Raw genomic sequence first — 12,716 nt, 5'->3', positions numbered from 1 at the left:
TTTGAAGTTTTCCATGATGTGAAATTCGGATCTTCACTATTCGTAAAACTTCTTCTACATACGACTGCCAAAAAACAGAATTTGTAAAAATAACTAAACAGAATTTTGGTAGAATATTTTTTGCAATGACACACATCGCTGCCATAATTTCTGAACCGCATGTAATTTCTTTTATTCCGGGGAAGTCATGCACTTTCAGAAAATACCAAATGACATACGTTTACATCTAAGTATAGTGCTCTCTACTACATTGCAAAAAAAACTGGTGGTCCGCCGTGCAGTTATAAATTAGCTTGCCAGTTCAACTATCAGTTTAGAAGGTCTTCATCCATCGCCGATTTGTCATTAATCTTGTTCTCGGTAAGTATGAACCGTTGGATTGGAAAAATTGCCGTTGTTACTGGAGCATCGGCTGGAATTGGTCTGGCCACGGCTAGGGCCCTCCTCGAACATGGAATGATAGTGGTTGGACTTGCGAGGAGAAAGCAGAAGATGCTGGTGAGTGATAATCAATTATGTTATGTCAACTGCTTGTTTGTAGTCGCCTGTATTTTATAAATTTTTGGATTCTACTCAGGACGACATGAAGGATTTGGCGAATGCTAAAGGGAAGCTCTATGCATTAGAATGCGATCTCAGTAAGAAGGATAGCATCACCGAAGCCTTCCACTGGATCAAACAGAACGTGGGCACCGTTCAAGTTCTTATCAACAACGCTGGATGTCTAACCACCGGCAATTTCACTGGTATCAAACGCTGCAATCAATAATATCAATTTAACATTTATAAGGAAGAGTTAAACAACAGATGAATAATTTGAACAGAAACGACAGCAGAAATCTGGCAGAACATAGTGGATGTTAATTTAATGGGCTCGATTCATTGCGCCATAGCAGCTGTCAAAATGATGCAACCAGATATGTGCGAAGGGCACATCATCAACATAAACAGGTACGTCCAGTTTTGCGAATATAATTATTAGCCGACCAGAAAGTTTCTGCTTCATATTATTACCGAGCTCGTCCTCGGCTCGTCTTGTTATCTGATATTTGCGAGAACAGTTCCTCATGGTCGAGCATTGAAATATCCAATTTTGTCTAATGGCTGTTACGCATAGCGTCCAGCTCACTAGGTCTTACAGTATTATAGTCCACAGGACACAAGACTTCTTTAAAAAGGAAGTTTCTACCTTCATTGACAAATTCATAGTTTGAAAATTACTAAGCGCACGATATCTCAAATAAAAAAATCTGTCGAGAGAAGTTTTCCGCATAAGCAAAAACGTAATTAGCAAAAAGCTAGTATTACAACGAATTAAAAAAATGGGTAACGAGATTCCATTACTACGGAAAAAAGCGGAAGCCGGGGTTTATCATATGTGATGTGACATCGTATCTTAATATACATTGAGAACGACGATTAGCAAAAGTGTATAATTTTTAGCATACAAGGTCATCGCGTCTACATTTTTAATGAAATTTCTTTAAATATCTACGGAGCGACAAAACATGGAATTACCGGCTTTACAGAGGCACTTCAGCGTGAGCTAATGGGACAGAATATTCGAGTAACGGTTAGTCCTATTTTACAGCCATTACTGACATTTAAATTCGTTTGTTAATCAATCAACGCCCTTCAATTTCAGAGTTTAAGTCCAGGGCTGGTGGAAACTGAAATATTTAAACCATACTCGGATGAGGCGCCTGGGCTCAAGGGACCCGTTCTCAAACCTGAGGACATAGCCGATTCTATTATCTATGTTCTGGGAACACCACAGAGAGTGCAAATCACGGAGTTAATAATTAGGCCTTTGGGGGAGAGTGCATTTTAAATATTTTCTTACTGGAAGATATTGGGAATCATGGTTTCTTTGTAGTCGAGAAATTTTGATTTACAGTGTGAATTTTCGTTCTGAAATCGAGATAGGGCGCCCTTTTTTTGGAAAAGAAACAAAAAGAAATCTAAAAATGCACCTACAACTACTCCCGTCAACGCGACCTAAAAAAAGAAATGTAAAAAAATTAAATATTCAGAATAATACTTTATTCATCAATCTATCAATGGTGTAATGATAGAATATTAAACATGGTGTAACAGGAAATTCAGTAATGAAAATATCGACATCACTCCTTAATTAATAGTTATCAATTGTTTTTATCACTAAAACTACACAAGGCAGTCTATGACATCGTATTAATACCATTCAATTTACATTTAATCTTACATTTTTGTCTGCATTGAGGGCTCTGAAGGGAGAGATGGGAATGTGACTAGGGATCATTCACCTCACCGCTGTCTCTTCGACACAATACCTACTGTAATATCCGAATGGTTAATTTCTTGTTTCTGTGGAATTTTTCTCATTCTTTAAATCAATTAATCCAGGGATAGGATGGACTCAATGGATGTTCGATTTTTTGGGTGGAGTCGAGGACCGCCGAGGTAGCTCAACGGATTCGAAAATGTTCGCATGTCCGTAGCGAGAAATATTGGAGCCATATTCCATGCCTTCATCTTTGTGCCTTCTGCAATGTGAATTAAAACAATCAATCATTCAACTAATAAATGAATAAATGATAAACGAACCTGGAGTTGTGGCTTGTGATTTAGCCTGTCTTCCTTGGATAAAAGGTCCCTGTAAATAAATTCTCTCCTTATCAATCATCAATGACGGACATCAATGATGAAAAAGCACAAAATGCAACATGAAGAAACGTGAAGGGCTCTTCACATGGTCAAGCTCACTCCACATCCCGACGCACGCCGATACAACAAATTAATTAATTCAGACTATGTCCACAGTACTGCAAAATCAAGAAGCAGCCCAAAGCATTGTGCATGCGATGAAATGATGTAAATGATAAATATAAATAATCATCGACGAATGTGAACTAAAGATATAATATTCTGCAGAACAAGCGGTTGGATGATAATTCGTATATTTGATTATTTTTCTGGTATAACATGCTATTATTTCTCTATTATTTATTCAAAATATTTATTTTCTATCAGTTCTTAGGCACTAAAAATTAAGTTAATTTTCATTCTCTTCTTTACGTCCAAACAATGACTGGATCAATCAGATTTATTTCTGGAGAATTAAATTCGTGATACCTCTAAAGCTGAAACGTCACTTGCGTTTCCGGAGATTTCCTTATGGAGTTTAACGGTATCACATTCTCATTCTCCTCGATATTCTCTTTAGACCACATGATAATCTGAAAACGTTCAGTAGCAATGATTGCAACTAAAAATAAATTTACGCCTGTTTTTTTACAATAAAAAAAAAACAAAATTAAATGAACATAAAAATAATGATAATGAGTGGTTCGTTGTTTAATTAAGTCACATTGAGATGTGTTGCCACCGATGTTAAGCATTTACACGTACACATGTTTATTTATAAGCGCGAATAAATTAAAACATTGCAGGTGTTCCTAGCTGATGAATCCAAGCTCATAAATTAATTTTTTTGTGATTATTACGCCCCGTTCGAAGAATTTTTTGTTTGATGAGATAATTCACGACATTTTGGGACTTTCTTTCAGTCGTTTTGCCCTGTTTACAATGTAGAAATCATTTTCTTTAGTCAAGTAGACCTCTAGGTCTTGAAATGTTCCCACACCGGAAACCTTCCTCTATATTCAATCCAACCAAAGAAAATGATTTTCGACTTATAATGAGCGTTTCAATCACATCATTGGGAAATCGATTAATTTAGTAGTGACTCTCTCCCCATGAATGCTCTCAGGTCGCCTGACATGTCCCAAAACAGATCCAGTAAGATCCAGACTCAATGGTCTCTCGTTTCCCTTACGATTATCCTCAATGGAAACCCCGGTTATAAATTCATTGGTTTTTATCTCATTGAGCCCAGTGACTGAGAAATTAGTCTCCAACAGACGTTTTCCCGAGGGTGAGATGCCACGAAGCTCGCGCTGGTGAAGTTGATTTCTTACCGGAGGGGGTTTGACGAGAACTTCGACCTCAGGATTACTAACGACACTTAGGTCAGTCGTTTCTTCCTCTTCTTCCTCCTGTTCTCTCTCCTCCAACTCTGGCTCTTCCGTCAGATCTTCCATTGACTGAAAATTAAGGAGAAATATAAATGAAGGTGGATATTTCGCTGGGTTGGGGTGGGGCATCCCCTTCTCGACCCGTAGAAAGCAACATGCGAACTCGAAATCGTTATCTCATGCAGATAATTCAAGCGCCAAGCACCAGGCTTTTTAAATTTGAAGGTAATTAAAGAAATTACAAATGGATTTGGTTTCGCAGGTTTACTGACGAGGCCTGTATTTACCCCTAGAAGCTCCTTCTTCTCGGGTTCGTCTTCTGTAAACAAATTAAATTAAAATTGATCAAATCAAAGGTTGTAATGATTCTTTCGAAATATTCTCATTATAAATTGAACACTTTAATCACATCCACTCTCCCCTTAAAACACCCTCCAAATCTTTAATCCATACCTTTAATATGAACCTTGTTTTCCCCCACATCATTCAGCACCTTATGTGTCCCGTTGGGCCTCTTCTCCTCCTCGATAACCGCTTTAAATCCGACAGTCTTCCCCACCGAGTTCCCCTCAGTAGCTTGCCACCTTTGCGACCCCCCAGGAGATCCACCACCTGCCATCGCAGCAGCTCTGGCCCTCCGCTTCCTCTTCCTGTCCCTCCTGGCACTTCTCCAGACCTCATAACTGCAAGCCAAAACCGCTGCGACAAAGATGCAACAAAGCCCAATAAAAATGTACATCCCAGCTCCCTGTTCCTCCTCAGTCTCATCATGATAAAGTGACTTGTAGGGAATCTTCCCCGGAGCTCCTGCATCCCAATTCTTGCCATTATCAACGCTGTCATTCCTTGGGGGTTCTGGTCCTCGAGGTTGCACATGGAAGAACGAGCACTGGGCACTCCTGACTCCAGCTGGGCTCGTCGCCCTCACTGTTTCACTCCCTTTTTTCGTGAACAACATGTATTCCTCCAGAGGCTTCATCATGGTTCCCCCATTGATCGAGACAACAACATTACTGAGACATCCAGTGTACCCTTTATAGAGAGAAAACCGATGATCGGAGGTGTTTACCCAGCCCAACTGAACGCTGGGCTCTTCACTGGCCGCTGGATCCTCCTCCTCTCCACCGTCTTCTTCATCCTCAGTGATGCTGAGGACAGGAATAGGAAGCAATTGAACCGGCTCTCGATCTATCAGAAGTGTCACTGTGTTGTTGTCTCTGACGTAGTACACACTGTGTCTGGCTCCATTCAGGAAGTTTCTATCATTAACCCTGACCCCATAAGCAGAACCCTCTCGGTCTTCTTCGAAAATTAATTGTCCCTCGGAGGTCAGGGCCACCAGGAGGTAGTAACTCCTGCGGTTTTCTGTCTGCAGGAGTAGAAGTGCCGATGTCCTCTGACGCAGATCGTTCGTAGAGAAGGCCAACTGGACCTTGATTTGATTCACTTCTCCATCGAGTTCAAATCCCCTTTGAAGGAGGCTCTCGCCTCCAAAATCCGCGCCCTTCTCATCAGCGCAGTTCTCACCGAAGTAGGAGGTCAGCTCGCAGTTGCAGGAGGCCTCTTGTTTGCCGAAATCTTCGATGCAAATCCCTAGGTTCTTACAGGGAACAGCGTCGCACTTCATCTGGCAGTTGGGAAGAACGCCCTTGGAGCCCTCGTGGTTTGCCTCGCTGGCGAGATTCGGAAGGTCCACTAGGTACTCAGCAATCATCAGACCTCGGAGGCAGCCTACGTAGCCTTGGATCAACTGGCCCTCTTTGCCGACGCGGAGGAGGTTATCTGGATCGAAACCTCCGAGGTTCACCTGATCCAAAATTTATTACTCTACATCATGATGTGTAAATTTTGTTTTTTTTTTGCCAGACTTGTGTCTCCTTATCGCACTAGTCTTAAGTGAGTTGTTAAAAATTTCTAAGAGATCTGTCTAGGAAGCAATACCTGAAAATAATCCATTGGAGGCGCAGGTGGCCTCTGCGGTGCTAAAACTTCCTTCTCCGGATTGATCCACGGTTTATTGGAATAAGAATCCAATAAAATGGGTACAGCATCAATCGTGATATTATGATCATTCACGTGAAGTGTCGTTGTCTTTTCCCCTCTGACAATAGCTATTTGTACAGATATTCCTGTACTCAAACCTAAAAGAAATCAATGAAAAATGGTTCGTTTTAATAATCGACACGACGAGTCACTTGATGGGTTCAGATCTTACGTCAGTCACTCAAGTGTCTCTTCGAATTCGTCTTGGTAGTAGTAGAAGTAGTTCCTTCGTAGAAGAAAACGGTTGCCCACCTGGATACTGGACGGTGATGTTCTTGATCTCGTTGGCGGCGTTAAATAGATAGACGATGCTCGTTCCGTTGGATATGTAGAGGTGAACGAAGTTGTTGAGATGATCGTTGGCATAGAGAATGAGGGAGTGAGTGTCGTATGTCCTCAGGTTTATCAGGATATTCTCTAGCGGCATTCTCTTCAACAGGAGTCTCTCCTCGTCAACACCAGTGCCAAAGTAGTTCTTCTTCAGGAATGCACCCGGCGAGGTGAACGTCAATGCTTTGTTATTAATATCTGTAAAGAGAATAGATATCTCAAAATTTGGTCATTAAGCCCTCACGCCGGCCAAGGACCTCAATATAAATGTTTGCTTTTCAAATTTATTCGAATTCCAGTACTAGTGAAAAGAAAACATTTAAAAGTACTTACTGGTCTCGCAGAAAGTGCCTTGATGCGCCCACTGATTCTCACAGACACATTCGAAATTACTCCACAACTCAACACATCTCGCGCCATTTTGGCACTTGTTGGGTTGACAAGAGGGCTTGCAATCCTTGATGATCTCTGATAAGTGAACAGACATGTAGCTGTGAATGTCTAAAATTTCCCCATTCACTACTAGCCCTCTGAAGCACCCGATAAGGCCCTGTTTCACTTCAGAAGTCTTGAGATGCTCAGCCGTGGCTCCACCGATGAACATCGACCCTTCGAAGGGTCCGAACTCCTCTTCAGGGAGCAGATCTACCATTTGAAAGTCCGTATTTATCATAAATCTAACGTGGTAATCGTTGTAATCAATCCAGATCTTCTGCCATTCTCCATTATTCAATTTCCTTCGACTTTTCACTTCCAACTCGCGATTTGTGCCTGTGTTCAGTGTGAAATTGAATGTCAATCGATAATCAGAAGTCAGGGCGACCATGAAGGAGGGATAGTTGCTTCTGATTGGCGGTTGATAGAGAAGAATTGCTTTTTCTCCAGTTGTTCGGAAGCTGAAAGCTATGTCGCCTTTTCTCCAACCCGGAACTTCGATGTAAGACTGGGATGTCGTGAATGTTACTACGTACTTTTGTGTATCTAAAAAATAAGAAGGGAGCCATTGTATATAGGAAGAAGGAGGGATTCCCCGAGCAGTTATGACGATGTAAGAATGATCGATCAAAAATATCCGCGGAGATAAATATCTTACTGGTTTCCACACATTCTAAAGGACCAAGCGTAATTCGTCCCGTTGCATCCTCTTCAAGATCCTTCTGCTGGAGAAAGACCATGCCAGTTATCCCCAATGAGTCAGGACTTTCATAATGTCCCTCATCAGATAGCCATTTACCCGCGGAGACGTCACAATTGCAGCTCAGATCAGGATTAACACAAGTTTTATTCACTATAAAAAATCATGATGACAATTAATTAAGAAGGCGTCATAGTGTGATCTGTGAAATTAGTTCATACGTCTCAAGTTAATTTTCGTGATTAAGTTCCACTTACTTCCGCAGGGACAGGATCCTCTATTAACGTTCCCAATATAATCGACAATGGTCTCCTTGGATCCCTGCAACCAAGTAGCGCTATGTAGTTCGAGAGGTGCTTTATAGCAATCATACTTCACATGCTGGCTACAGTATAACGAATGAGAGATCAATTCCTGCAGCATCTCTGCGGTGAATTCTCGATACGTAATATTAAAAGAGAAGTCTTTCTCGGTGCTCGACCGTACGTCGACTTGTGAGGGTAGATTATGCTCTACAATAGTTTTGGTGGCATCCTCAATGCTCTGGAATTCGCACTTTACGATGGCAGGTGGAAAGCGCCCATTTCCATCGATATCAATCTTGTAAGCTCCGTCCTTGGAGTAGCCCAATAGAGCCAACTCTTCGCAAGTCTTTCGATAGCGAGTGAAGTGACAATTTTTGCCGATGTAACCAGTATCCTTGCAGTCACATGTGATTCGATTCTCCTTCACCGAACACTTGCCCCCATGTTCGCAGGTATTGGGTCGCTTGCAGGGATCGACGAACTGGCAGTTGTCCAAGGCGACTTCTCCGACGACTCTCTCGGTGTTTATAACGTATCTATCATGTCAAGATATGATCGAATATTAACGCACAAACGGACTGAATTGACTGGACGAAGGTGCGACAGAGCACCTTCGTGAGCAAGAGCTCACCAATTTTTATTCCAACAATTTTTTTTTCAGTCGAAATAAGTTAGACTACGAGGTTCTAAAATCGGTAACTACTTCTGACTCATCAAAGCTTCTTTCTGCGCCCTTAGAGATCTTTGCGAGATCGGTTACAACCTGAAATGACTCATAACTTCAATATTTTGAACGCCCGAAGTTCGGTATCCGAGAATCTAAGGCAAATAGCCCCTTTATCATAGGGACCGCACTTCCAAATAAGACCTGGACCTACGAAAAAGGTTCTGATCTAGATTGCGCTATCTCATTCCTTTCTGAAATATCTTTCACAACTGCTCAAATTTGCTTTAGCAGCGCGCAAACGTGCGAGTATTTTCAAGGATGACAAATAAACTGTTCAATGTCCGCGGAAAATTTTATCTCTAAAACTCGAGTTGAATAAAATGTTATCGGATATTTTTTGGCTATAAATTTTCTCGTCTTCACAAGATAATATTTTGTACGTAAATTCTACTGAGGCTTACCTGGGCTCGACGATATCTTCGTTGACCTTGATATCCCTCATGCACCCCACAAGTCCTGCATCACTCTTGCCACTTCCAATGACAACTTTATCAGTCAGTTGAAATATCCTGGGAAATTGTCTGGACTTGAGGTGATGGTAATCAACGATCAGAGTGAGTTGTCCTCTCGTGTAGTTTAATTCTACCTTGTGCCAGGATGTCGTATTGTCCACTGATGCTATCACCGTGATGTTTTCCGTCAGCGCGGGAATCAATTGAAACCAGACTTCATCGTTTACCAATCTAACTTCCCAATACCCTAGACTCTGTCCCATTTTAACATCACCTGAGGCAACAACAGCCACTGGTTTTGAACTCTGGAACTCGAAGTTAAGTGTTAGAGAGTCTGTCCATCTGGTTGGCCACCATATGTGACTTCCCGCAAAGGGGTATGTGATGGGAATGACCTTGACATCGGTATCATAGTATTCAGGCTCGAGAACTCCAATATAATGAACCATTGGATTGGACTTCTTGAGTTCGTAAATGATGGATTTGTCATTGAAGAAGACATATTTCAAAGAGCCAGCGAAATTGTTGAAGGAGACGAGACCCTTTTTCTTGTGCAATTCGGGTCCTCCACCGATGTAAATTTCCGGATCGATTATCATGTAGTGATTGTCACCAGGAATCTCCAGGACGTCCATTTCTCGGTCCAGAGAGACGTAGACCTTGGACAGGTTGTGAAAAATTGTGAAATTTCTCCAGTCATTATTAGCCACGTTGTCACCTAAAATTGTGGAGAGCTTTGAGTTGTGACCGAAATCGAGGTGGACGTGGACTTTGCGGTTCATTATCGAGGCTGATATGTAGTGGGGTGTCCCATCGATCTCCCCGGATGCATAGAAGAGGACAGAGTCGTCCCATCTTGTCTGAAAGTGTTGGAAGTACGACTTTATGACAGGAGGCCATCACGATGAAAGTACTCAAAGAATCAAAGAAATTCTAGGCCCCAAATTTTTTCAACAACAAATGTATCATGTACTGTACCTTGAACTGAATGCTGATGAGATTCACCGATGAATGCACCCGATCTTTCCAATCGTAAACCCTGAAGGAAACATACGATGACCCTCGGAGTGTCAAAACAGTGGCAGCTGAAAAGGGAAAGCTTTCATGCAATTCAAGAAACGAGAAACAAAAGAGTTTATCAGAAGAAATTCTCCCAACTCATGTTATCAAGCCTTAGATGACCCGATGTAATCACTCATGTGATTCAATTAATCACCCAAAAAGATAACAGATAACCTACTATAAACATCACATCGCTCTCCCTCGTAGAGTGTTCCGAAGCAATCACAAGTCAGGCTGTTGTAATGATTAATACACTTGCTCCCGAAGAAGCACAGATTTTCTCTTGTCCAGCACTTGTCAATGCAGCCCTCCTTGACGTTCTCATGTTTCGTGGCTATTAAAGGTTTGATAGGTGATAAATCACTGGCAGATTTCCCAGAGCTCAGCACCATGTCTCTGATACATCCAACGAAGGATTCAATAATGTATTTGACCCCATGGAGTCTCTCCTCAGAGCTAAGACCACCAATTAAAACAACTGAAGTCAATTCCATGGAGACTGCGTAATTAACGACTCTCTCCAGGACTTCGAGAGTCGTTTCTTCTTGTCTGTCATCTACTCGCGCGATTAATTTTGCACCGCGAACGTCTATCCTAACTAGAACACTGTGCCACTCGTCTCTGTTCAGGCCTTCACCTACTGTGAGACTAGTTGAATGCTTTCCGAAGACGTGGACCACTTTTAGCTGACCTTTTTCCACAATTACGTACAGGGCGTAGGGGTCTAGGCTCTCTGGACGATCTTTCACGCTGTGGTACACGAGGAGACCGTGGGGAAGCTTCGTGCGGAATTGGAAGGAGATTTCTCGACACAGTCTATGGAGAGAGACGAGATAATTAGGTGAAGACATGAAGTAAAAACATCCTGGGTCAATTCCACTCCAGAATATTCAAGCAAATGGCTCAAAATTTTTAATTGTGGGTCGGCCCCAGGACCAAAGAGAGCATAGACCTTTGGTAGCGATAAACATCTTTCCTTCCAATTAGGAGATATTGATAAAAAAAATTATGAAGTGTTGACTGGAATTTTTTCCTATACTTTTCTTACCTTAGTTGGAATGTTTTGATTCCTGGTCCGTCCAGTTGGATGAATGTGTTGCTCTGCGCAAACATGAATGTTTTTTCGTATCCTGACTCCATAAACGTGAGTTCCTGGAAGTAAATAATGAGGAACTTGATAGGTGGCTTGAGTTGCGATTTTTCATGCGTTTGTTAACGTGACATTATTAGTTGCTAGAAATTTTCTGGACTTTTCACATCACTCTTTTTATTTGAGTAGTGAAAAATTTTCCCGAGGAAAACAAATTGGTGGCTGTTGTCGGGCAGGTCAGCTTGAACCGTGAATTTCTATGGAAAAACCCTTCACTAGAAATTTTACGCTTAATATTCTGACGCAGGGAGAAGTGACACCGCGGAAGACGTTGGTACGCTTAGAACGTATGCAATACGATCTTTTGCTCCATAGGATGATTTGCAGTCTCCTATGCACCCAGTGATAACACGAAGCATTGCTCAGCTTTTCATATTTGAGGCCGTTTATCACGGCATCGTACTACTTCAACGGAAATGTGATTTGATCATTCAACGGTCTGTTAGAAATCGATTGAATACCAATCGTAATGAGAAATTTTTCCTGATTCTGTGGAATAATTATCCTACGCTGAAAACGCGCGATATTAAGGGCTGAAAATTGTTTTAGAAATAAAGAAATAAAAAATAAATATTGAAATTCCCTCTCACTTACCTTTCCTCTCTCGTGTTTAGGTACAGGTTTCCTCGTAGGTCCGAGGGGTGAAAATGTAGGGGAAGGAGTACTTGGTGTCGTCGTCGGAGGTGTAGTTGTCGTCGAAGTATTCATTTTCGTAACGAAAACTTTTCCCTTGGATCCCATAGACGATGGCAATGTGTCTAGCGAGTTGGGAAATTGGAATAATTAAAAAGACAATCAGTGATATGCTCAAGAGCTCGGAGAATAAATTAACCAATTTTGACATTGATTTTCCGGACAATTGAATTTAATTCTCGGGATGACTCACAATTGGGACCGCCGACGCAGTGCTGAAGACATTCCAGTTGTGAATTAAATCTGTTCTCATTTCCCAGGCATCCACCGTAGACGAAGATTTTGCACTTGCCCTCGGCCTTGCTGAATGTCCACTTGTGGATGTAGTGCTTGCAGGGGCCTGAGTCAGTTTTCACGAGACATCGGTCTGGCAAAGGGCGTTTTGTTGTGGTGACTATGAGATCGCTTTCATCGAACATATCGAGATCTGGAAATTCGGTAATGCTCGATTGGATTTCTAGGAAGGTAGACATCAGACACAGGGTCACCAGGACCCTCCGCAGCAGAATCATCATTCTTCATTCGATGAAATCCTGGAAATAGGACAAAAAATTTTTATTTGTCATTTGAATAATTTTGATAGGGAACACATTCGATTGAGACAGTTTTTTTTCTATTATTTTTATGAAACCGAAAGCCACTAAGATTGTCATATAACAAAAAGCTTGAAAAATTTACCTCAAAAAATTCTGTGAGAACGATTTCAATAGACTAAGTTCAATAAACGCGTTCAATATTGACATATTTTTGAAACTAATCAGTAATATTAAGACGGGCTGTCACCAAATTTCATTCATCGCAAT

The 12,716-nt window shown here is 41.5% G+C and overlaps 2 protein-coding genes across 10 annotated transcripts in view; one reads left to right on the top strand and one right to left on the bottom strand.

The window, feature by feature from the left end:
• Positions 1-311: 311 nt before the first annotated feature.
• LOC135162532 (farnesol dehydrogenase-like) lies at positions 312-2,101 on the top strand. The gene is made up of 5 exons (XM_064121128.1): positions 312-498; positions 578-746; positions 825-951; positions 1,444-1,573; positions 1,646-2,101. The coding sequence occupies exons 1-5, from the start codon at positions 367-369 to the stop codon at positions 1,829-1,831; spliced, it is 744 nt and encodes a 247-aa protein (XP_063977198.1). The 5' UTR covers positions 312-366; the 3' UTR covers positions 1,832-2,101.
• Positions 2,022-12,716, bottom strand: part of Axo (axotactin) — a 25,345-nt gene continuing 14,650 nt past the window's right edge. For 4 of the 9 annotated variants that reach the window (XM_064121028.1, XM_064121030.1, XM_064121029.1 and 1 more), the window contains 14 exons: positions 12,107-12,446; positions 11,815-11,978; positions 11,119-11,222; positions 10,249-10,886; positions 9,987-10,093; positions 8,958-9,868; positions 7,782-8,365; positions 7,483-7,677; positions 6,723-7,370; positions 6,312-6,587; positions 5,958-6,157; positions 4,470-5,823; positions 4,259-4,335; positions 3,225-4,085 (listed from right to left, as the gene is read on the bottom strand). In XM_064121028.1, the coding sequence (XP_063977098.1) occupies positions 3,693-4,085; positions 4,259-4,335; positions 4,470-5,823; positions 5,958-6,157; positions 6,312-6,587; positions 6,723-7,370; positions 7,483-7,677; positions 7,782-8,365; positions 8,958-9,868; positions 9,987-10,093; positions 10,249-10,886; positions 11,119-11,222; positions 11,815-11,978; positions 12,107-12,428 (5,973 nt within the window). In that variant the 5' untranslated portion in view covers positions 12,429-12,446 and the 3' untranslated portion in view covers positions 3,225-3,692. The other 5 variants (XR_010298969.1, XR_010298970.1, XM_064121032.1 and 2 more) reach the window with 5 other exon arrangements.

The sequence above is a fragment of the Diachasmimorpha longicaudata genome, chromosome 5 (assembly GCF_034640455.1).
Source record: "Diachasmimorpha longicaudata isolate KC_UGA_2023 chromosome 5, iyDiaLong2, whole genome shotgun sequence".
NCBI lineage: Eukaryota > Metazoa > Arthropoda > Insecta > Hymenoptera > Braconidae > Diachasmimorpha > Diachasmimorpha longicaudata.
This window is presented reverse-complemented; position numbering and strand designations above follow the sequence as displayed.

Coding starts and splice junctions, on each gene's coding strand:
- LOC135162532 (XM_064121128.1), top strand. CDS start 367: ATGAACCGTTGGATTGGAAAAATTGCCGTTGTTACTGGAGCATCGGCT. Junction 747..824: donor AACCACCGGCAATTTCACTG/GTATCAAACGCT, acceptor TAATTTGAACAG/AAACGACAGCAGAAATCTGG. Junction 1,574..1,645: donor GACAGAATATTCGAGTAACG/GTTAGTCCTATT, acceptor CTTCAATTTCAG/AGTTTAAGTCCAGGGCTGGT.